This window comes from Panthera pardus, unplaced genomic scaffold (genome assembly GCF_024362965.1).
Source record: "Panthera pardus isolate Hobbes unplaced genomic scaffold, ASM2436296v1 HiC_scaffold_13, whole genome shotgun sequence".
In the NCBI taxonomy this organism is placed as follows: domain Eukaryota; kingdom Metazoa; phylum Chordata; class Mammalia; order Carnivora; family Felidae; genus Panthera; species Panthera pardus.
Window position 1 is genome coordinate 134,779,326 of NW_026526688.1, and position 25,648 is coordinate 134,804,973.

The 25,648-nt window shown below is 36.6% G+C and overlaps 1 protein-coding gene across 3 annotated transcripts in view; it reads right to left on the reverse strand.

Moving 5' to 3' along the window:
- Positions 1-25,648, reverse strand: part of ARHGAP24 (Rho GTPase activating protein 24) — a 654,421-nt gene that overhangs the window by 398,472 nt on the left and 230,301 nt on the right. For 2 of the 3 annotated variants that reach the window (XM_019465261.2, XM_019465244.2), the window contains exon 2: positions 20,244-20,443. In XM_019465261.2, the coding sequence (XP_019320806.1) occupies positions 20,244-20,423 (180 nt within the window). In that variant the 5' untranslated portion in view covers positions 20,424-20,443. Of the gene's footprint in view, positions 1-20,243; positions 20,444-23,904; positions 24,021-25,648 lie in introns of those variants that run through there. The other variant, XM_019465250.2, reaches the window with a different exon arrangement.

Genomic DNA, 25,648 nt, shown 5'->3' on the forward strand with positions numbered 1-25,648 from the left:
TTTAAAAATTACTATGAATATGTTAAAAATTCTGATTGGGAATTTATTCATCTCCCATTTAGAGAAACAGGCACATCTAAATTATGGTCTAACCTCTGGCTTCAGGGCTTATAGAAAAAGACCTAGATTTGAAACTCTGCTCAAAAACATGTTTTATGTAAATCTAAGCAATTTTCAGTTCTATTAACCATGAGAACCCCTATATACAAAACTATAGTCTTCTCTGATCCTCAGTTTCCTCTTCCATAAAATGATGGACTTGGAACAGTTGATATTTAAGCAACATTTTGTATGAGATATCTGTATTGGCATGCCATGGCATTATGATGACATTTGGCAGAGAATATAGGAATATCTGAGACTTTCTTTTAATGAGTCACCTGTCAGCACAAGACAAAGGCACTAAAGCAAGGCCCAAAATTGGCTCAGGCTTTAGCCCAAAAGTCCTATCTAGATCTGTGATAAAAAACTGTTGACAAAGAAGACTCCTTTTCCTTGTGTAGGGTGGGTATAAGTGGCCTTGAGCTATAGTATCTTATCTCCTCTAGTTTTACTCTAAAGCCCAAATCCAAGCCTTACCATGCCACTGAGATGCAATGCCTAGCAACACACCTGAAAGAGTGAGAGCAAGAATGAGAGAAAGGTAACCAAAAGACAGAGAGAGAGAATAAAAGGAGGTTCCAAAGCAAAAGACACCATCCTTGAGAGAGGCAAGAGCCCCTAGAACAGTAGAATGGAGAAAAGGAGTAAAAGCAAGGGAGAGATGCAGAGACACAAAAAGTGACTCAGAAAATCAGAGAGATTCAGGGGTCAGAAATTGTTCCTCTAATGAGGAATCAAGATCAAGTCTTTTATTTTATACTTGGGCCAAGAACAAATCAGATGCAATGGTAGACAGATAATTGGCCCTTTTTCCTTCTGGACAGTAGTCCCTGGAGAACTAAAGGGAGGATGGGGATTAATGTCTGGTGATGCACCCGACTGGCCTTTTAAACCCATTACTGTGAACCATCACTAGCACAGTGGCCAGTGAAAAAGTCCTCAAGTGTGACCTGCCAAAGCAGAACTTCCTCTCTTTGGGGATAGAGTAAGGAGAATGGAAGGGAAGCTGCATCTTTTATCTCCTCTATTCCATTAAATTATAAAAATTAAATTCATTCCTTGCCAGAAATGCCCAAACCTATTCTCCAACATCGTCTTATCAGCAGTTGTTCAAGTCCCACAGCCTTTTGTTTTCTAAAGTCATAACTCTGAAATAGATGAGTAATTTAAAGAGGATCTTTGGGGCAGCTGGATGGCACAATCAGTCAAGCATCAGACTCTTGATCTCAGCTCAGATCATGATCTCATGGTTTGTGAGTTCATGCCCCACATCGGGCTCTGTACTGATGGTGCGGGGCCTGCTTGGGATTCTGTATCTCCTTCTCTCTGCCCCTCCCCTGCTTGTGCACACACATACACACACACACACACACACACATACACACACACTCTCTCTCTCTCTCTCAAAATAAGTAAAGAAACCTAAAAAATTTATTTAAAAAAGAGGGCCTTTACTGTGAATCCTTTTAGGTTCTTCTCTAGGACATCAGCAATCAGAAGTACATTCCAGATTTGCTTCCATAGGAATCCACAAAAATGAGTGACAGGAAATAAGTTTGATAGGCCATCACATGCTTTACTCAGTTTCCTGCCACAAGTCCAAGAGGATGCTCTATGGTGTATTTCCTATTAGCCATTTCCATGTTACATATAGGAATTCAGTAGACAATCAGCAGCCACTGCTATGTATCACTTGTGTCTTGTGTTAGAAACAGAATGCATCCCATCTGTTATGTCCATGAAATCGTCTTCATTGTATGCATTTGTAAAGAGAGCAAGAAATTAACAAACAGGTTTATTAGGTGATATTGATGAATCAGAACAGTGTAATGTGGGAACCATCTGTAGATCCCAACAGAGCTAATGGGGGTTGATTTCATGAATGACTACAAAAACCGAGTATTAGATGTGGACAGATGGGTTTTAGCAGGCTGTGCATCCCATCTTGGAAATATGCTCTTTGAGCATATCTCCTAAACAACCAAGTGTTGCCTACAGAGGCCAACACATCCTTTCCTAGAACTTCTCAGCAAAAACTATGAATACCATAATTCATGGGACCCTGAGTATGTCTCTACATTGGCATCATTATTTCAAAAAGTACAGCGTTTTTCATCAAGGCTCTATGTAAGCTATATTCTTATTTATTAAAATAAGTATGCATTTCTTTTTCTCTCTCTCATACTGAAAATTATGTGTACTTCAAAACCTCTTGACACTAGATTAGACCCTGCCCGTCTCCTCAGAACATTTATTTTTTTTCTTTCCTGGCCTTCTTATATTATTTATCTCACCGTTCTACCTGTTTTTGTCAATTGTTAGCCTTGGGACATAGATTTTTTTAACCTTTATTAAATTCAGTCTCCCTACGTATAAAAAACTATGCATATAGTATTGTTGTAAGAATTAATAAGATAATATAAACAGGGTACTAAACATGGACCATAATGCATAACAATTCATAACAAAAGCTTACTCCCTTTTGTCTTCTTAGAAAGCCATAATAGAGTGAGGAATTACCTCTTAAATGTATCTTCAATTTTTATTAGCAGGAACTCTTTTTTAATTGCCACTCCAATAAAAAAATGTAGTTGGTGAATGGCTTGAATTAATTACACTCTAAAATAAGTTTAACTAAATAAAATTAGTTTCTAGAATTCAGCAAAATTGCTAATATACTTCAAAACAAAAAAATCTGAAAATTTCAGGCAGATATCAAAACAAGAAGATGGACAGGTATCAAATGTGTGGAATGCCACATAATACAGGACCCCACAGATAGGATCACACAACTCCTGTTCCTCAATCTTGAATATAAGATGAGAAAACAGGTCAGAATCAAAAATGCTATTTCAGTTAAGGTAGCTGATCAGAGACACAAAACTTGGAAAGACAACAAATTTTGCTACAAAAAATTATGATTTCTATGATCAAAACAAATTATGTAATTCATAATATCTTAATAAAAATATGTTGGGACACCTGCGTGACTCAGTCAGTTGAGCATCCAACTCTTGCTTTGGCTCAGGTCATGATCCCCAGGTTGTGCGATCAAGCCCTGTGTCAGGCTCCACACTGAGCATGGAGCCTGCTTAAGATTCTCATTCTCTCTCTCTCTCTCTCTCTCTCTCTCTCTCTCTCTCTCCCTCTCTCTCTCTTTCTCCTCCTCCTCCTCCAGCTCCTCCTCCTCCTCCTCCCCCCCTCTCTCCCCCTACTTGCACGCTCTCTCTCTCTCTCTCTCTCAAAATAAAAAACATATATGTTGAAAGTTTTAAGTCATACTATTACTTTAAATCCATAAGTAGGGGCGCCTGGGTGGCGCAGTCGGTTAAGCGTCCGACTTCAGCCAGGTCACGATCTCGCGGTCCGTGAGTTCTAGCCCCGCGTCAGGCTCTGGGCTGATGGCTCGGAGCCTGGAGCCTGTTTCCGATTCTGTGTCTCCCTCTCTCTCTGCCCCTCCCCCGTTCATGCTCTATCTCTCTCTGTCCCAAAAATAAATAAAAAACGTTGAAAAAAAAATTAAAAAAATAAATAAATAAAAAAAAATAAATCCATAAGTATTTTGAGTTTTTTTTATTTTCCCCAGTAATATTAAAATTTGCTATAAGAATTGGAAAATTACTGTCTGATATTTACATTGGCCCCATTGTAAAGGTTTTGTATAGCGACACAAAGAATGTAACAGAATCTGCTTTGAAAAATGAATTGATTGGGGCGCCTGGGTGGCTCAGTCGGTTGAGCGTCGGACTTCGGCTCAGGTCACGATCTCACGGTTCGTGAGTTCGAGCCCCGCGTCGGGCTCTGGGCTGATGGCTCAGAGCCTGGAGCCTGCTTCCGATTCTGTGTCTCCCTATCTCTCTGCCCTCCCCCGATCATGCTCTGTCTCTCTCTGTCCCAAAAATAAATAAACATTAAAAAAAATTTAAAAAAAAAAAAGAAAAATGAATTGATAGAGTTTCAAGCAGTAAACAACAGTCTAATGGACAATTTATGCAGGTTTTAAAAATCTAGCCAAGTTATCCATGCTGACAACTCAGAGCCTGAAGCCTGCTTCGGATTCTGTGTCTCCCTCTCTCTCTGCTCCTCCCCCACTCATGCTCTGTCTCTCTCTCAAAAAATAAAAATTAAAAAAATTAAAAGTAAAAAAAATCCAGCCAAATTGTCTATTTTACAAGTGTTACATCTTACAATTTTGGAAGGAAAGGGTGTCAGAAGGGGCAAACTCATTTGTATCTTTAAAATATTCTCGGGGAGCCTGGGTGGCTTAGTTGGTTGAGCGTCCGACTTCGGCTCAGGTCGTGATCTCACGGTTTGTGAGTTTCTGCCCCATGTCAGGCTCTGTGCTGACAGCTCAGAGCCTGGAGACTTCTTCGGATTCTGTGTGTCCCTCTCTCTCTCTACCCCTCCCCTGCTCAATCTCTGTCTCTCTCTCTCTCTCTCTCAAAAATGAATAATCAAATTTTTTTTTTAACAAAATAAAATATTCTCAAGCAGTTTTAAAAATCAAAAAGAGAAACAATATTTTAAGTAACCACTATCATTTTATCACAATTGCATGTGAAATGATGACACTTTAAAGAGGAAGTTTTGAAAACACTGAGAATTTTAGATAAGTATGTCACTATCTGTGAGAATAACTAAACCTGCCTTCATCAGAGTTTTGCCCAAATACTCAAAATGCAGACTAACAGAACACTGAGAACATTTGTGACCTCTGGGTGTGGTTTCAAAATGGAACTCCTGTTCCTATTCCCCAAGGATATCCTAAAGGTAAATTACCCATTTCCAAATTAATTGTGACTATTACAATGTATATTTTATAGGCAAATGTGATGATTTAGGAAATAACTAAAACTATTAACTTACTGGAAGCATCATGAGAGCTTAATTTTTAGAAAGCAGGAGCATTTGTGCAACTAAGCAAAATTTCTAGAAACCTGAAACTGAGAAACAATTCTGAAACCATCAGTTTCATGTCTTCATTTAACAGAGGAAGTATGGGAAGAAGTGATTCATTGAAGGTGATATTCCTCACTAATGGGAGAATAATTCCATGACCCAGGAGAGCCCCGGGGTTATATAAAAAGACAAAAATTGACAAGATGTAGAAAGTCTCCTTTAAAAATCTAGAGAAACTATTAATTCTAAGCATTTAAAACAAACAAACAAACAAACAAATAAAATCTAGGAAAAAGATCCAAAATAGATGCAGGTATTCGGCACTGTAAAGCTGTCTGAAAATGTATGAGTCTTACTGCTGATGTTTCCTGCCTGCCTTCCCTGGAGGAGGTTCTGAATGTTAAATAACAGTTAAGTTAGGGTTATGTTGGCTTGTTTAAATCATCAGTTCATGCTGCAAGCAAGGCCAGGACTATTGCACATTCAACCCACATTCAGGTCAGTGAGCTCACATCTGTAGATTCAGTGTCAGTGAGCTCACATCTCAGTTCTTTATTCAGTATATTCAGTTCTTTATTCTAATAAACTAATTTCTCAAGATTGGCCACAAGGTAGCCCAAGTAGAAGATGTGCATCTATTTATCTGAAATATTTTTTTAGCTGTGGTAAGGGATGCCATATTACTTAAGTATTTGTGATCGTGTACTTAGAAAATAGTTAAGTAGGAATCCAGGTTCATAAAAATTAGCTGCAGATTATGCTAATACACTGAATTGATTCTGTTCATCTCTTCTATGACTATGACACAAAGAGTAACAATGAGTTAGAAGAGAAAGATACCTTAAGTTAATATATATAGGGCTTTTTATATTTGCCTAGCTAGAGCAATTAGGCAAGAAAAAGAAATGAAAAACATACAAATTGGATAGGAAGAAGTAAAATAGTCACTATACGGAGATGACATGATACTATATATAAAAAACCCTAAAGATGCCAACAAAAAACCGTTAAAACTAATTTAAAAATTCAGTAAAATTTCAGGATACAAAATCAATATACAGAAATCTGTTGTGTTTCTATATACTAATAATGAAATATCAATATATAATGGAACATTTTATTCAGCCATAAAAATGGATGAAATCTTGCCATTTGCAACAACATGGTAGGAGCTAGAGGGTATAATACTAAGTGAAATAAGTCAGAGAAATACAAATACCATATGATTTCACACATATGTGGAATTTAAGAAGCAAAACATACAAACAAAGGGTTGATCTCTCAATCAAAAACCTCATTCTTTACTATAAAGAACAATCGGATGGTTACCAGAGGGGAGGTGGGTGGGGGGACGGGTGAAATATGTGATGGGGATTAAGAGTACACTTATCTTGATGAGCACTGAGTAATGTACAGAATAGTATCACTATACTGTATACATGAAACTAATATAACACTGTATGGTAACTATACTGGAATTAACAGTAAAAACTTAATAAAAAAGAAAACTATCCCATTTATAATTGCATCAAAAATAATAATATGCCTAGGATCAAATTAAACAAATTAGGTGAAAGACCTGAGAAAACTATAAGCCATTAGTGAAAGAAACTAAAGAAGACATAAACAAATGAAAACATAGTCTGTACTCATGGATTAGAAGAGTTAATATTGTTAAAATGTCCATGCTATCAAAAACAATATACAGATTCAATTCAATCCCTACTAAAAGTCCAAAGGCATTTTCCACAGAAATAGAACAAACAATCCTAAAATTTGTATGGAACCACAAAAGACCCCAAGTAGTCAAGCAATCTTGAGAAAGGAAAACAAAGCTGGAGGCACCACAAACCTGATTTCAAGCTCTACTACAAAGTTGTAGTCATCAAAACAGTATGGTATTGGCATACAAATAAATACATAGATCAATGTCACATGGTACAGAATCTATAAATAAACTTACATTTATATGATTAGTTTATGTCAACTAGTTTATTTAACTAATGTCAATTAGTTTATGACAAAGGAGCCAAGAATATACAATGGGAAAGGCCAGTCTTTGCAATAAACGATGCTGGAAAACTGGACAAACACATGGGAAAGAATGAAACTGGACCACTATCTCACACTGTACACAACAATTAAACCAAAATGGATTAGAGACTTGAACATGAGATCGGAAATGATAAAAATCCTAAAGCAAAGCATAATTAATAAGTTCTCTGACACGGATCTTAGTAATGATTTTTTCCATCTAACACCAAAAGCAGAAGCAACAAAAGCAAAAATAAACAAGTGGGACTACATCAAACTAAAGAGCTTCTGTACAGCAAAAGAAACCATCATCAACAAAATTATAAAGCAACCTACTCAATGGGAGAAAATATTTAGAAATCATATATCTGATAAGGGGTTAGTGTCCAAAATACACAAAGAACTCAACTCAATAATCCAAAGAGAGATAGGGAGGGAGACAAACAAACAAAAATGATCCTATTTGAAAAATGGGCAGAGATCTAAATAGACATTTTCCTTAAAACATACAGAGAGCCAACAGGTACATGGAAAGATGCTCAACATCACTAATCATCAGAAAATACAAATCAAAACTGTAAGATATCACCTCACACCTGTCAGAACAGCTAATATCAAAAGACAAAAGATAACAAGTGTTGGTGAGGATGTAGAGAAAAGGACCCTTGTGCTCTGTTGGTGGGGAAGCAAATTGGTGCAGCCACTCTGCAAAACAGCACTGAGGTTCCTCAAAAAGTTAAAAATAGAGCTACCATATTATCCAGCAATTCCACTTATGGATATTTATCAATAAAAAAACCAAAAACATTCAAAAATATATATGCATCCCCTTGTTCACTGGAACATCATTTACAATAGCCAAGATATGGGAAAAAATCATCAATGCATGAATGGATAAAGAAAATGTGATATATAGATACAGATACATATCACACATACACAGTGGCATGTGATTCAGTCATAGAAAGAATAAAAAGAATAATATGCTAAGTGAAATAAATTAGGCAGGGACAGACAAATAGTGTATGATCTCACTTATATGGGGAATCTAAAACAAATTAAAAAGAATAAGTGAATAGATACAAAGACCAGATTAGTGGCTGCCAGATGTTGGGGGTGGCAGGGTGGGAGAAATGAGTAAAGGAGGTCAAAGGGTACAAACATCCCCCCCTCCAAAATCATATTTTTGTATATGACAAGTTATCTGACTCATAAATGGAACAGAATATTGTTTCAAATTAATAATCATAAGAAGTCAGACACATGAAGGACTTTAACAATCTCCAGAATTATTAGTTAATAAAGGAATGTTAGTTCCACTTATCTGGGAGAAAAAAGTATATGCATTTTATTTATAAGTTGTGACTTAAAAATTGTGAAAGTATGACAGAAGTTTTATATAATAGGGTGTTGAGTAGGAATTATCCTGTTGTCCCAGACTGATTTTGGGGATCTAAAACCAGAAATAAAGAAAGATGTGTTTCTCTTCTAACAGATACAATAAGAAAGGAAAGAATGCAACCCAATCAGATACCACTGTGGCCAGCACCACTACCTGTCTTCCTCTTCCTGCCTAAGGAAAGATGTCTGGTGGGGGGAAGGCCATAAGCTCCTCAAGGCAAACAAGAAACTCCAGGAAAATCGCTAGCACTGGGGAGATTGGCAGCTTGTTCCTCACTCTGTAATGTGCTTAGGCTGTTCTGAACCTATCCACAAGTAAAGGACAAAAGAATTGCAGGGCAGAGAAAATCGTGTGACAATGTAAAGGAGTCTGTAGTACTACATTTGTCATGTCAGCCATACCCGAATATCCAGTAATTTAAGTTTAACCAGGGAAGGCAGGACACCTGGTAATGAGGTCCTGGCAGCAAGAAGCTATGGGTGTAATGCTCATTCTGAGACCTGAAGGCTGACAAACGAGGACAAGATATTTCCCTATCTCCAACATCCTGGGCAGTCAAGATGCTCATAAATAACCATGAATTTAGCCAGAGAAACAGGAGCAACCATCGTATTCCCCCTACAATAATAGGTTCCTAGAGATGCATTTGTCCTTGCTCTCTCCTCCCCTCTGCCAGTCCTCAATACTAGAGACCTCAGAAAGAAGGAAAGAGTATCCATTTCATGGCCCTCTCAAACACAGAGACACACAGAATATACACACGTTCTCTCTCTCTCTGTCTCTCCCTCCCTTCCCTGCCCTATCTCTCAGTGCTGCAGAGACAGGAAAACAGAGGCACACTGTGCTTCTTCCCTACTTGAAATATCCTGTCAAGACTGGCAAGTGCCGAGATGGAGTGTAGAGAGACATAGATGAGATTTAAGCCAGGCATGAAGCTTGAGTTTTAAATTAAATTGAAAGGTAATCATTAAAAATGACTGGCACAGTTTCTCAAAAGGTTAAACAGTGAAGTTATCATATAACCCATCAATTTCACTTCTAAATACATAACCAAGAGAAATGAAAACATACAAAACTTGTCCACACAAAAACTTGTACACGAGTATTCATAGCAGCATTACTCATAACAGCCTCAAAGTGAAAACAAACCAAATGTCCATCAAGTGAAGAATGGATAAACAAAATGTAGCATATTGAAATAATGGAATATTATTCAGCCCTATAAAGAAATGAAGTACTGATATATCCTAGACATTGATAAACCTTGAAAATATTATGCTAAGGAAAGGAAGCCAAAATTCAGAAAATAAGAATAACAATTCATGCACCTGGCATTGTTTCCTTGTAAAAGTGGTCAAAACATTTTGTAAAGTATAATTTATATAGTTTACAATTGATAAATATTCACTGAATGAATGAACATATGGTAATAGTGCTAGAAAAATGGAGAACAGCTGGATCTAGGCAAGATAAAGCTTAAGAAGAAAGGACAGGAAGATTGAGTGCCCAAAAGAAACTTAGGAAAGAATAACTAGCAAATGGCTGTGAAATACCTTCATACATCGGGGGAAGAAAAAGTAGCCTTTTAAAATATATTACTCTGAGCACCAAAAATGTAAATGTTCAAATTACATTTTCACCTATTCATTTTTTCCCTAAATTTTCTTCTCCACTAATTGAGATAATGGAAATATGCCTAGGTTTATGCTAATGAGCTAATCCATATAGGGACTATCGGGTTCCATATATTGAATTGCATCGCAAATACAAAAGCCTTCAGTCAATATGATTAAATGTTAGAAGCAGAACTCAAGGGATTCCACTCTGGTAATTCTCAAACTGGTGTTGAGGAATAAGTGTTGTACATGAGATAAGAAAAGTAGGACTGTCTCTCTCTGGGGTGGTCCAGTTCTGCAAAGAAAATCCTTCAAGTCTCCTTAGCTGTCATCATAATCATTTCGATAAGCTCTAGAGGAGCCCAGAAAGTAACTTAAACAAAAAGAAAAGACATACTACAAAGGTGAGCATTGTTTTTTGAGAATTTTCCATGTGAGTTCAGTGTTTTGACAACATAGGTGACAAGCAAAAACAAGTTGTCTTCTGCTCTGACGTTAGCATTACTTACATGGGCTGATCACCTATTATTTTCTTCATTATTCAACTAACAAGGAATATATTGTAGATCCTGACTTCTAAACTGCCTGTGTCAGGTTATCTTGATAGTCAAAGATGATAAAAATGATGATGATAACGATAATGATGATACCAACAACTTAATATTTACCGAGAGTTTAATATGTAGTCAGGTAATGTATAAGTATTCTAGAAACATCATCTCCTGTATGCAAACAACTGCTCTATGAGATAGGTTTTATTACTTACATTTAACTAATGAGTAACTTAGTCAAGTAAGTAAAACAATTTACCCAAGTCTTATAGCTACTGATGGAGTCTTACATGACCCGAGGCAGTCTGGCACTAAAACCTACAAAACAACTGGGTTCAGCTGCTTTCCAGGGAAACACCCATACTGAACAAGGTCAATTCTGGAGAAAATTATGAGGATGAAATCTCATATACTGTGTTCCCACTGGATACCATGTCCCACCCATCCATCTCTATGATTGCCCAAGACGTTATCTGCTGCTCGTCACTCCAAGTGCCCTTTCCAGCAGCAACAGATTTTTCAATCCTTTCTACTATGAAGGAAAAAAAAAGTGACCTGATGGGCATGCCCACAATTTATGCTTAGGTTATAATGGATGATAGAAGGTCAAGCGTTTAACTGCAGCATAGTTGCTTGTCCATCATTTTTCCAGAGATTATGTCATAATACAAAATAGCCAATTATAGGAACCCAAGACAGCTGTAGAACTGTCTGAGAAGGACTTTTTGGTTAGGTGAGCATTTTGGATTCCTTCACAATGAGCTTCACCTAGAATGAGCCCTATGTTCACTGTTTAGCTCTAAATTCAATAAAGAAGGAAAAGAGGCACATAAAAGCAAGGGAAATGTAAAGTCTCAAGATAAAATCTACAATCCTTAACACAGCTTACTTGTCTGTGCATATGTCTCCAAAATCATCTCTCATCACTTCTTGTCCTCTTTCTTACTTGACCATCACGCATTTCCCAATAGTTTACCAAAGAACCATGGCTTAAACTTTTATTCTCCACATATACCACCCCAACAGCTTGTAATAAAGCTATATCATCTTCCAATTTTCAGTATATACTCTTTTGAAAAACTCTCCCTGAACCTTGAAGTGGTGGTAAGTGTCCCTCCTATGGCCTCCAATGGTAAATAGTTATTATATTGTATAGCAACTGCAAAAATCTGTAACACCCACCAGAATTTAACACCGGATTCATGATGCTTAGTAGTATTTAATCACCTGTGGCAGGGACTGATAACTCCTCCCAATACTCAGTTCTCCTCTGGACAAAGCCCAGGATAAAGCTGGGCTACATGTCCAGACCTCTTTGCCATTAGGTTTGGTCATATGACTCCGTTCTAGTTAATGAAATGTGAACAGTTAATGAACTGTGAGCTATAAGAGCCACTACCACACCTGGTCCACCCAAACCTTCTATGCAATACTCCCTTTTATATTCCCTTTCTATCTGACTGGGAAGGGAATGACCCTATGGTGAGTTTGGAAGCCAAAAGTTAAAATTACAAAATCTCTGGCAGCGTGGGTTTCTAAACAGTTGTTTGCAGCAGACCAAGAAGACACTTCGTCACTTACCTAGAATCTGTTTGGACTTTTACTTGAGAAAGAAACAAGTTGCTTCTTTTTAAATTCTTTTTCTTTGGGGGGTGGGGGAGTCTTTTTATTTAGGATTGGTTCTATCACCTTTATGTTTCCTGGAAACTAGCATAATAACTACGGCACATTAGAAATTTATAAACGTGTTGAATTTTTTAAAAAAATCAAATGAATAAGTAGCATGAATATCTTAAGAAATAGATTCTCTTTTTGTCATGCTAATATAAAAACAGCTAACATGCATTTTATCCTTACTATGTGCCACTGCTTTCTAAGATCATTTATATAAATTACTTAATTCAATCCTCCTAACAATGGTATGAAATAGGTACTATTATTATCTCATTGCACAGATTAGTAAATTGAAGTTTAAATCAGCTTACTCACTACTCAGTGTATCATAATTAGTATCTGGCTGACTCAAGATTTAATCCAAACAATCTGACTCAAAGTCTATATTTTAACCACTCTGAAATAGCTATGTAGAAGTCAGCAATTAAAAAATTCTTCAACTAAAAGAGAATAAAATAATTTCATATTAATAACACTGTCTTGATATAATCCTTTCTAGGAATGAACTAAAATTTCCCAAAAATTTATGATGACACACAATGCCACCTTATGTGTATTTTTTTAATTTTTAAATGTTTATTTATTTTTATGCACAAACCTACAAAGTGAAATTTAAAAAGCTACACTTCATAAATACTTTTCTGAATTGTCTTAATGGGGAAATATGCACTTATTTTTATTTTATCATTCATATCTGACCGTCCAATTCGTTAGCTTTCCTCTCCAGCATCGGCCCTCTAGAACTGACATTCTCTGAACTCAGCTGGGTCTTGACCTCAATCTGTTGTCCAAACAGGTGCAAATTTGCTGCAAAGCATTATAGTCCACTGAAGATTTTACTACCTATCACAAGTTATTTCATTAAATACTTTCATGAACATTAAAAAAAATTATTTATTTTGATAGACAGAGCACAAGCAGGGAGAGAGAGAGAGAGAGAGAGAGAGAGAGAGAGAGAGAGAGAGAGAATGAATCCAAAGCAGTCTCCAGGCTCTGAGCTGTCAGCACAGAGCCTGACGTGGGGCTCAAAGTCACAAACAGCAAGATCATGACCTGAGCTGAAGTCAGACACTTAACCAACTGAGACACCCAGGTGACCCATTTTATGCATATTTTTAAATACCAAGACGGGGCGCCTGGGTGGCTCAGTCGGTTAAGTGTCCGACTTCAGCTCAGGTCGTGATCTCGCAGTCCGTGAGTTCGAGCCCTGCGTCGGGCTCTGGGCTGATGTCTCAGAGCCTGGAGCCTGTTTCAGATTCTGTGTCTCCCTCTCTCTGACGCTCCCCCGTTCATGCTCTGTCTCTCTCTGTCTCAAAAATAAATAAAGGTTAAAAAAAATTTAAAAAAAATACCAAGAGATTTAGTTGCTAGGCAGAAAGTCAGTTTTAGATTTAAGGATGAAATTCAAGTTTCAAGGTTCCTAATATTACCTTAAACACTTAATTGGGGTTTTGTCTTCTTCTAGCTCATGTATTTTAACAAACAGCAAATGCCTTAGAGATTTCTTGATTTCATTAACTTACAAGTTTCATTAAATATATAAAATTAGAGCCTGCTCTTAAATCAGTAATCAATTCTTGCACATTTAGAGGCCAATCCTCAGGTTATAATTCACTCAAAATCACTTTATTATCTAAGTTAAGAAAATTCACTGTGATCTAATATAGTATCATCTTCGTCACATCCAGGAAAAAACCCTTTCCGCACAACCAGATCAATGTCTGTTTTTGAAAATCTAGACTAGATTAATTGAGTTGTGCCTGTTTGGATTTTAATCTTATTATCAGGAGTCTCAGGCTAGCTTCTAACAATTGCTGCTTTTCAGTTTCAAATTCTAGTATGCAAAGTATGTCAAACACACTCACAAGTATGGCCAAGCTTGAAACTTCACTATTATTTAGGTAATACTATACTTCGTGATGGAAGTAAGACAGATGATTTCAAAAAAGCACTAGAATTCATCACTGGATTCAGCTGCAAAATCTATACGCTGCCTTACTTTTAGAATTATAATGGTCATATTCTATCTCAGACTCATCTGCTTCCCTCATGTTACAATATCTACAATTAAGGTCACAGTCATTTGTCATGATCATGAATGAAAGATGGCCAAACAGATATTGTCACAACCTCAATGTAAGTCTCCTTTAAAACCTTCTTTTAATAGCTTTTCAAAAGTCCTAAAGTTGTTCAGGAGTAGATAAAAGAACTTTTTTTCAAAGGTTCTTCACACAGAATAATTTTAACTTTTTTCCATATATAAGTAGGACTTAATTTCAAATATAAAAAAGAAAAATATTACCTAAAAACTAGAAATATGTAGTACTATAAATGCTTAGAATGATTATGGATATATTATTTTTTTAATGTGCTATATACATTTTTCCATGCTTCTGTTGCTGTTTGGAAACAACCAAAATTAACTTTATTTTTTGAGAATGACTTTTTTTTTAAGTAATGTCTACACCCAGCATAGGGCTCAGACTCACGACCTCGAGATCAAGAGGTGTACACTGTATCAACTAAGCCAGCCAGATACACGTACACACCCTCAACTTTATTTTTTAAATCTGTTCTGAATAAAGTCTGTAAGCGCAGACTCTGTAGAAAATGATTTTGGGGGGCGCCTGGGTGGCTCAGTCGGTTAAGCCTCCGACTTCAGCTCGGGTCACGATCTCACAGTCCGTGAGTTCGAACCCCGCGTCGGGCTCTGGGCTGATGGCTCAGAGCCTGGAGCCTGCTTCCGATTCTGTGTCTCCCTCTCTCTCTGCCCCTCCCCCGTTCATGCTCTGTCTCTCTCTGTCTCAAAAACAAATAAACGTTAAAAAAATATTTAAAAAAAAAAGAAAATGATTTTGGGAGAAAGTTTTGACCTAAACAAACTGAAGTTTCTCCACTTTTAAAAATGATGGGATATTAAGGATTTCAGTTTGATTTATTTTAAATACAAAATAGTTATATCTTGAGGTATACCTCTAATTTATTGCCTGGGGAACCATGGTTAAAGCTCGAAAGTCTTTTTTTTTTACTTTAAAAAAATTTTTTAACGTTTATTTATTTTTGAGAAGAGAGAGATAGAGCATGAGCATGGGAAGAGAGAGAAAGAGGGAGACACAGAATCTGAAACAGGCTCCAGGCTCTGAGCTGTCAGCACAGAGCCCAAAGCAGGGCTTGAACTCACAGACCATGAAATCAGGACCTAAGCTGAAGTTGGACACTCAACTGACTGAGCCACCCAGGTGCCCCAAGGCTTGAAAGTCTTATTTACAAATTAGGTACTGTTGCCAGAGAGAGAACTTATAGGTATTTTTATCTTTTGCTTAAAAAGAAAATACAAGAACAGTGGCAGTGAGACTTTCTAAACTCTCAAACCTGTGCAGGTTGTAGAATATTTAAAAGACAAGGAGCAATTTGAATAAGAACATAAGATACCAATAGTAGGTTCAAATAATTAAATGTATAATGCACTAACTCAGCTATATTAGGTTCTAGTGGAGATCAAAGTTGATGGTACCAATAGGAGAAAAACCTAATTGAAAAAATTATATTCATTAACAGAGGTATGCAACAGAGTAGGTATTATGAAATGAATTGTGTCCCCCTAAAATTCACATATTGAAGCCTACCCTCCCCCCATGTACCTGTACTTGGAAATAAAGTTAAATGATATCATAAAGGTAGGGCTCTGATCCAATAGGTCTCTTGTCCTTAAAGAGAAGAGATACCAGAGTTCTCTATCCTTCTGTACACAAGGCAACAGGTGTGTGAGGAAACAGAGGGAAAGCGGCTATCTCCAAGCTGGGAACAGAGGCTTCACCAGAGACCAACCTTGATCTTGGTCTTCTAGCCTCCAGAACTGTGAGAAAATACATTTTTGTTGGGTAAGCCACCCAGGACATGGCATGTTGTTATGGCAGCCAGAGCAGACAAATACATTTCTTAAAAATGACTACCATTATTCCTTTCTAACAGATTAATGCAGTTTTGCAACTTGAGTAGCATAGGTGTTCTAGAAATAGCTCCCATAGTGTGCCAGAGAATTGGTCTCTTTGTACAACATATACATCCCTTTATGTTGTCGCCTCCTATCACTCAAACCCCATTTCCTGTCATTTCACAACCCTAACAATATGGAGTTATCTATAAATGTCTATTTGTGACTCTATGTCTTTCTCTGCTCTGAGTTCCTTTCCTCCATTTATCTACCTGGAGAACTCCCACCAACCTTCAGCACCCCAGGTAAGGACCACCTCTTGCTTTGTGCCACTTTCCTCAACCCTTCTGCACAGCATCATCACTCATTTCTTGGCATTAATTGTATCTGTGTCTTCAGAACATCTAGTGCTTACATGATAGCCTGTCCCAATTATAATTTTGCATATCTGTTCCCCCCAACAGATGTGTAGTTTTTAATAGCAAGGATAATAAGGAGTTTGACTCTCTTTATTGAATAGAAGAGAAGAAACTCAGTAAAAGTTTTATTAAAATAAATTGAAAACCTTTGCCTAGGACAGGAGAAACACACATTTCAAGGGTGTTAACACTCTCATTTTAGAAATGCCTTTTAAGAGAGAGAAAAACAAATCCAGTTTAAGTTTATTGAACATTTTTAGCTGGTTACAAATACTTAAAAGGGTGAATTTTTCATTTCATTAGTGACGTTCCCTCCAGTAATAATGAAATAACCCTCATCAAACTATATGAAGGCCAAGGGCATTCCTATGCTTGAAAGCACCAATATTGAAAATAAACAACCAAGAAGTAGTTCTGATTGAAAGCAAATCTAAAGAAAAGTTAAGGATTTGTGAGCAGGCAAAAAGCAAAACTGAAGGAACACTGGATCAAGAGCAAGAAAATCTGTTTTTGTTCCTCATCTGCCAGTCATTAACAATATCCCATGACCAATACAAACAACATATTATGCTCACATGCACACACACACACACACACACACACATACACACACACACTTCATCTGTAAAAGGGGGGCATTTATAGCAACTAAATTTTTTCCAGTTTTAACATTTTTCAAGATGTTTAATTATTCTTCATTGAGGTGATTAATTCTTTAAAAAGATTTCTTTAATGTGATTTAAACTTTGTTGTTATGAAGTGATTATGATTTAATATATTATGTTCTGATTTTGAGTTATGACTTTGATATATGTGGTTGAGACTAGTCAATATCACACAACACCTGGTACTCCTGCCCTTCCTCCTTATAGACAGATACCTTTTGTTGACTCACTAATTCATGAAAAATATGCCTCAGAACTTACAATGTGCCAGGCATTAAAGAAAACTAATTTTAAGTAAGGAATTGTCCATTCATAGGCAAATATATGGTCCTTTAAAATTACTAAGAGCCTTCTGATACAGAAATTGCCAGTTTTTAATCTGATTCTTTGTGTATGTATTTGAACATTAGTGTAAAAAATTTAAAAAGCACAAAGTCAAAATTCCTGGTGCTTGAACTGCTATGAAAGATGATATATAATTAATAAGTCAGTTATTTACCCCAAAGTTTGACTTCTCTATTAACAAATGATATTTGTAAAGAAAAATTAAGAAACTTTTTTAAGGGAAATAATAGCCTATATTTGCTTTGTATAAGCATCAGTACTTTCTCATCAATACAACTCTCTTTTGTTGATTTTAGTTATTATAAGCTTAAAAATATCAGTATTATAATGATATCAAAATACAACTTAGAAATATTATGAATTAAAGTGATTTTTATTTTGAGGCAGATTTTCATTTGAATTAATCAGAATGTTTTTCATTTTCTTATTTATATTTCCAATTTGTTAGCAAAATAACTACACTGCACTGAAGACCATCTGTGACTGTGTAGACCTTCTGGAAATTACACAGAGATATGACACAGCATAGCCAAGGCTGTAGGATAATATCCTCTTTGAAGAGTTTAGGGCAGAGTTCCTCAAACTGGGGTTCCTTTGCATATTCTCTAACATCCTCCAGTTCTCAGATTTTAGAAACATTGAGCTTGAGCTTGATCCATTCTATCCCATGTTCATTGTTAGAAGGTCCACTAAGTTCACCAAAGAGTCAGAACATTTGTTTGATCTTTCACATTTTCATTCACTCAACTCCTGAATCTTCTGCTCCCCTTATCCCCCATTTAGGTTCTGGATGCTGCATAATTAATCATTTAATCTGTACCCATTCTGGCCACACTATGCCAGGAATAAGACTCAGTGGGATAAAACATTGGCTCTTACTCATACTTCCATTTAATTTCATATCAAAGTCCTCCATATTCTGTTTTCTCACATTAACCTGATCCCTTTCTCTGAGTTTGATAAAAATTATTTTATTTTTTTTAATTTTTATTTATTTATTTTGAAATAGAGAGGGCAGAGAGGGAGGGAGAAAGAATCCCAAGTAGGCTCCGGGATGTCAGCACAGAGCCTGATGCAGAGCTCAGTCTCACGAACCATGAAATCATGACTTGAGCTGGAACCGAGAGTCTAATGCTTAACTGACTGAGCCATCCAGGTGCCCCAATAAAGACGATTTTATATTCAAGACAATGCCATAATGTGAATACTATACAGTATAAAACAAGGTACAATGAGACAAGAACCCTGGAGAATAGGATAAGAGACAAAAGACTCTACTGCTTTATAAGCTTCTGATGTCCCTATGACCTTGGTCACATTGCTTCATATCACTAAGCCACAATTTCTCCATCTGTAGTGATAATCCCCACATTCCACACTGGTTTGCTATGACAAATGCAATAACTGGTATGGAAATGCACTATAATATAAATATATCATATATTTATATATTATATTTTATATATTATATAAATTCTCCATAATGTAAATATTCTTATTTATTTTAAGTATCTAATAATATATAATCATATATATATGAGATATATATATGTATATATATATATATATATATACATACACAAAGTTTTCAGTCTAATTCCTGGCCCTGGTAAATAAATGCTTAAAATATAGTAGCAATTTTAAAACATGTTTATAGTATGTGCACTTGTTGCTATTTCTTATAATTCAACCAGACAAATGAAACCTTTGCAAAATTACAAGGTCTGAGAATATAAAATACTAAAGAGGAGCCCTGATCCAAATTAAGTTCTTGAACTTTAACACAAGAAAAATAGCTTCAAAAACATAGTTAGGGATGTTTATGTCATCTAATCCACAATATTTCTTCCATTTATATATCCTATAGATATAAATGAAGGGAAAACACACAGGAGATACTTCAGTTTGTAGCTCCTTCCATCAATTGATGATCACAGCTAAGAAAGCTTATTGTAGCTACAGGAAGAGTTGGAGATTTTTCCTCTCTCTCATTGCAGCCTAGAGACTTGTGGCTGAGAAAATGATAAGTAAATAAGTAAATACAAGACCACTAAGGAACCACAAAAAGACACAGAAACTACCCCCAGAAGAGTATATTGTGTATGATGATTGGATGCATCAGCATTGTTCCATTTAGCACCATATCCATATTTTATGTGAGTGAAGGTAGAAGGAAGCTCCCAGGGAATTGATACTAAAGGTGTCTCAAAAATTACTGAAAGTCGTGTTTATAGTTTTCCTTCAATTCTGTGCTTTTAACTTATTTTTAAGAAAAGGAAAGATGTTTTGGCTACCATATATATCGTCTAGCAGATGTTCATTAAAAATTCTTGTAAAGTAAGTATGCCCGAAGGACTCAGGCATTCTGTTCCAGCTTAGTAAAAGTCAAAATTAATATTAGACAAGTATAATTTGCCTCTTGGCCTCAATTAGCAAGTTCATCATCTTAAACCAAAGTAAACAACGAGAAAAGGTATGAAAGATGCCAATGAACTGAAAGAGGAGGGAAATTGGGTTGACCTCAGACTCCATCAGTTTCTAACAAACCTTCTACTTCTTGGATTGCTTATGACCAGAGTGCTTTTTATTTTGTCCTACTTACCAAGGGCTTTGTTTCATCTTCATCTTTGAAATAGTAGAGCTGATCTCCCTTGAGCACAAACCAGCGAGTATGCCAAGTCTTGACAAAGCCTCCTTGCTTCCTCAGCCACCCACACTTCATGGCATTATTCCGCCCTTGGCCTTGTTGGGGGTTCTCGGTGGAGTCATTGTTCTCCTCCATTATCAAGCTGATGAACTTTCCTATTTAGCAAATAGAAAGAAAGAAAGAAAGAAAGAAAGAAAGAAAGAAAGAAAGAAAGAAAGAAAGAAAATTAGGTATTCTGATATATTCAATTCCCTCTAAAATTACTTCTGTCCCTTAAAAAAAAAGCAGGAAGAGTGAAAAACGCATATCAACTCATTTGCCAGATTTCCAGAGGCAAACCACAGACCTGACAACAATACGCTTGGAGAAACCTTGGGGAAAGTTTATTGTATCTTCCTTTAAGGAACAAGTCAGCTGGGTGATAATATTCCTTTTTTCCTAAGTAGAACTAAAGAATGGGTAAGTTCTACAGGTAGTGTGTTAAGAAGCAAGTTTTGAAAGTAAACGAAAACCCCAGCAAAAACACAATTCCCATGATAAGGAGACTCTGTGTCTGGCGTGCACTGATTGTGTCCTGCTTGTGCAGGCCTGTGATTATCTGAGCAAACACTAGACCAACACATGTTAAAGTTTAAAGAGACTATTTTTAAAACCTCAATGGAAGACATTTGTTCTACATATGTGAAAATTTCTCAAGATGTATCTGTCCCCCATTCTCCCAAAGTATCCCCTTGAAGTTTCTTTGGCTGGTCAGGAATTAGTGCAGCTGAAACATTCTAGGCGGAAAAAAAACCTGCTTGGACAGTTGAGTTTCCTTCAACTCCAGGAGTGGGTGGTGCACTCCAGCTGCATGAGGAAGAACATTTCAAGGTTATGTGTGAAGGAGGATAGTGTCATACACACTCTACATGGCAAGAAAATGAGTTTATCATGGAAGAAATATTAATCCACAGGTGAGAAGTTAACTACCACAGTAACAACAGAGGAGGTGGCTTTCTGGGAAAGCTGCGGACAAGTAGTCAAGAATATGACATTTTCCTATCCTAAAAGTGTCCTGAAAATTCTTGCTAATGTTTATTTCTAAGCACTTTTCTCAGGACATGAAAAGTCCAGTCTTTACCCTGTGTCTTTGAGGAAGATGTAAGAATACAGATTAATTAATAAAACATGGAATATTCCTGTTTGGCATATTCATGCACAGACCTCTTTTTTCTGCTTGATTTCAGAAGACAAGTTGTCCTTCTGTGTAGCCTTTATTTTCACCACTAATTTTTCACTTGATTTGTATGTACAGAATCCTGGTTATAAATTCCATATAGTTTTCATTGTCAGTCTTTGGTCATTTACATTTCTTCCTTAAAGGTCCAGGGTCAAACTCCACATTGGGCCTCTAGGTTTTTTTGAATTTTGTCCTGCTATTCTGGTTGCAGGGATGAAGCAAAACTTTGGTTCTAATTCTCCTTATTTTGATCATTTCAACCATCTTAGTAGTTTTGTCTCTTCCACCGGCATGCATTGCAACCTATCTGCATCCTTGCTTTTAAGCTTCAAGGAGGTCGCTTAACTACCATCAGTCTCATTCAGTACCCACTCTTCCCTTTCTTATACTGAAATATCCTCTTCATTAACAGCCCGCATCTCTGCAAAACATCTCAAAGCTTCCTTTGCTCTATAGGGCAATCCCATGAGAGAAGCCATTTAGTGCAGGAAACATTCTCCCATCTTGTGTGTGCCTGTGTGTGTGCAGACTGGATCACGCCTGATGCTTCATGTTTGTTATGCCCTTAGGACAGGAATTTCCACTCTTTTTTCTTTCAGAGTACTTCAGCTAGTATAAAGAGCCAAGTAAACCTCATTCTAAATGAACAATAAATGCTGTAACATAATTTAGATAATAAGCATGCTTATTTAGACCACTCTAAATCATCTTTTTTGGCTTCCTAGTATTTAAACTGTTCACATCTACACAACTTGCTATTTCATCATCATCCATTTATTCTTTGACCAAATATCTTAACTTATAAAGTTGAATAAGACCTTAAAACAAACATTCCAACATATGCACACACATGCAGACATACACAAATATTTCTAATTCATTGTACAAAACAAATTTTTTTCAGGCTCTTTTTTTCCCTTTCATCTCATATTCATGTTTTCTATTAAATTTGAAAAATCCCTGCTAACATGCTTCAAGGTAGTTAGTAACCTACCATTAGTAACATAAAAAATACAAGCGCCTAATTCTGCCTTTGTCTACCATTAGTATCTGAATAAAAAATGTGTGCACATTAGAACGTGGTTCATGATTCCCCTGCCTCAGTCTTTTATAAATCCAGTGAAATCTATAACAGTATCACCCACTGAACTCCTGGCTATCATATGTTTTCATGACTTCAGAATCATCAGAAAGTCTTTTAACAGTACTGGTTGTAACAATTCACTGAAACATGAATGAAAGCAGATGGTATCATATTCCAGAGAAAATAATACCATGACTATTGTTGGATGAGTAAAATTAAGTTTTACTGAAGTAACTGTGAGTTTTATAGAGAAGTTTTGATATTCTGCAGAAATTAGAAGGTTCAAATTCTACCCTTCATCTTTAAAATGAGGATGCTGTATTGGATCATTTCTCACTATGGTCCCTGAGAAATTTCAGCACTCTGAAATCTACCATCTCTGTAATTCCATAAGCACATAGACACCAGATATCATCAACACCTAGTACAATGTCTGACATATGGCGAAGTCAATCAATGTCTGCTGGATTCATAAATTTTGCAATAGGTTTGGTGCTAGATATCTAAAAGTGAACATGATCGCCCCCTGAAATCTGATCCTGCCCAAAACCTGATCTTAATAAGTGGTACCATGATACTCCCAGTTAAGGAAGGGAGGAAGAAAAGAAAAGAAAAGAAAAGAAAAGAAAAGAAAAGAAAAGAAAAGAAAAGAAAAGAAAAGGAAAAGTGATCATTTTTGATTCCTGACTTTTCCTCATCCTGAATTTCAGAAAATTATATACCTTCCCCAACTATTTCAGATCCATCCAATTGGCTCCATGTCCACTCCCACCCTGAGATCCAAGCCAACATCGTCTTTGATCAGGGGATTCTAATGGCTCTCTGACTGGTCTCATTGTGTCCATTTTGAACCACAAATGCAAACATATGCTCACACATATTTCATTCTCCACAAAAAAAGCCAAAATGAGCTTTTAAAAATTTAAATCAGCTAATGATTTTCTACTTTAAAATTTTTAATTGGCTCTCATTGTACTTATTTTACAACTTGCAGTCCTAACCATGACCTGTAAGGCTCTGAATCATTTGGTACCTGTTTACTAATTAATCTGATCCCATGCCACCTCCTCCTCATTTCTGCCACTCCAATTCACTCGCACGCGCACGCACACACACACACACACACACACAAATACACACACACACACACACACAAGCTCTGATGCAAGCAACCGCATGAGTTCTGGAAATACCCAAGCCCTTTTATGCCTTGAGTCTTGATACTTGCTGATCTCTGCCTATGCTACTCTGCCCCAATGCTCTTTACATGCCCGACCCCTTCCATTCGTTAAGTCTCAGCTTTAAAAATTTACCCTTTCCAACAAACAGTAATCATCCAGGGCATCAGTTCTCCTGTTGTTATTCTCTACCACTGAACTCTGACCTTCATCTTCCTGAAACTTAACTAGGTTGTTATTTCTTTAGGTGTTTATTGCCGATCATCCTTCCAGGAGACCATAAGCTTCACAAGGTCAAGGACTTGCTTTTCCTCACTACAATACACCCAGTGCTTTTAAGAGTGCTTATTTGGTATTCAGGAAACAATTGTTGAATCAATGAATAAGCTATGTGACAACCACAATAGAATTCTTACAAATAATACTTTGGGGTTTTTTAATTACATGTAATGCCTTACAGAAGATTGTATACTTTAAGACTGTACACTGTGACTTTTTTCCATTGACATAAAAGACTTCAATTAGCATGAAAATTGTACTTAAACACAATGTCAAAATCATCAAACTAAAATGAACTTGAAACTGCCCTTCATGAAGAAATATAACATTCAAAATTTACACTTTTTAGCCTTGGCAGGAAATACATGTCATCAATTGTGGTTTAGCATGAAGAAAAATACACTTTACTTAAATTCTCAGAGAATGATTTAACTGAATTTCCACTGGGAAAGTGCTTTCACTGTGGTCAGGACACAGTAGTTGGATAGTACAGGAGATTACAAAATAGAACTATCAACTTCAGTGTTTAGCAAACCAATATAAAAATGACAACACAACAATACGATAAATAAATGGTTATTCAAACCAAAAAACAGAATTGAGAATTTAACTGATATTTTCATATCAATCTTAGGAAAAAGCCTTAGTGATGACTACTATACCATGATGGAGCTTAGAAAGTTCCCATCATGTGATGATGGAACAGTAGCTTTGAATTATTTTCCAGGAGTGGAAACTGGTTTGTGTATCATTTTTGCAATCACATGGGTTAGGAACCCAACAGTATTACATGGTGCAATCAGAGATGAAATTCACACCCCTAACAGACTTTTCCAGAAGTCAACAGCCACACACGTAAGTATGCATATATGTGACTTCATGTAACAGAAAAAATATAAATAAGCACATGAACAAAGATGTGTATAATATGCCATATGCTATAAAGTTGCAGTGTGTGTGAATTTACCTACATGACTACACATATTCAGCAAACACAAGAGAATGACAAAGGAGGGAGCTAGAGAGAAAGGGGAGGTAGAGAGAACAACTTCAGTAGCATGACAGTTCCATGACACAGCCTCCATCACATTCAATGAACACATGCTCCCAGGTCAAAGTGGGAGGGGCATTCTTGCGGCCAGGGTCGGTGCCCTTGGCCCCCAGTGGCGGCAAGTATATCACTGTGCAAATGCGATCCCAGAGTTTCAGAGTACACACGATTTCACACCACATGGTGCCTCAATGCAAACAGCTACTCCAGTTGTTCAATCAAAGAACAACGATTTGTTCTATTGCTAGGGGAGAAAACAGAAATAAAACTGGCAGATTTGGGAAAATGCTGCAATTTGTGAGAGATTTATGCGACTTTCAAGAGTAATTTCATTCACATCAAACTGTCCTTTTTGGGGTTGACATTAGAACCTGACTCCTTTGCAAAATGAATGTGATTGCACTGTATACCATATATAACCACAGATAGCCAATATTTATCTAAATTCTAAACTTTATTTTTTTAAAGCTGCTTTGTAGCTGTTGCTAACATGCTGGTTTGTCAAGAGGTAGTACATTTTATTGGGCTGTATATCTAAATGCTAGCATA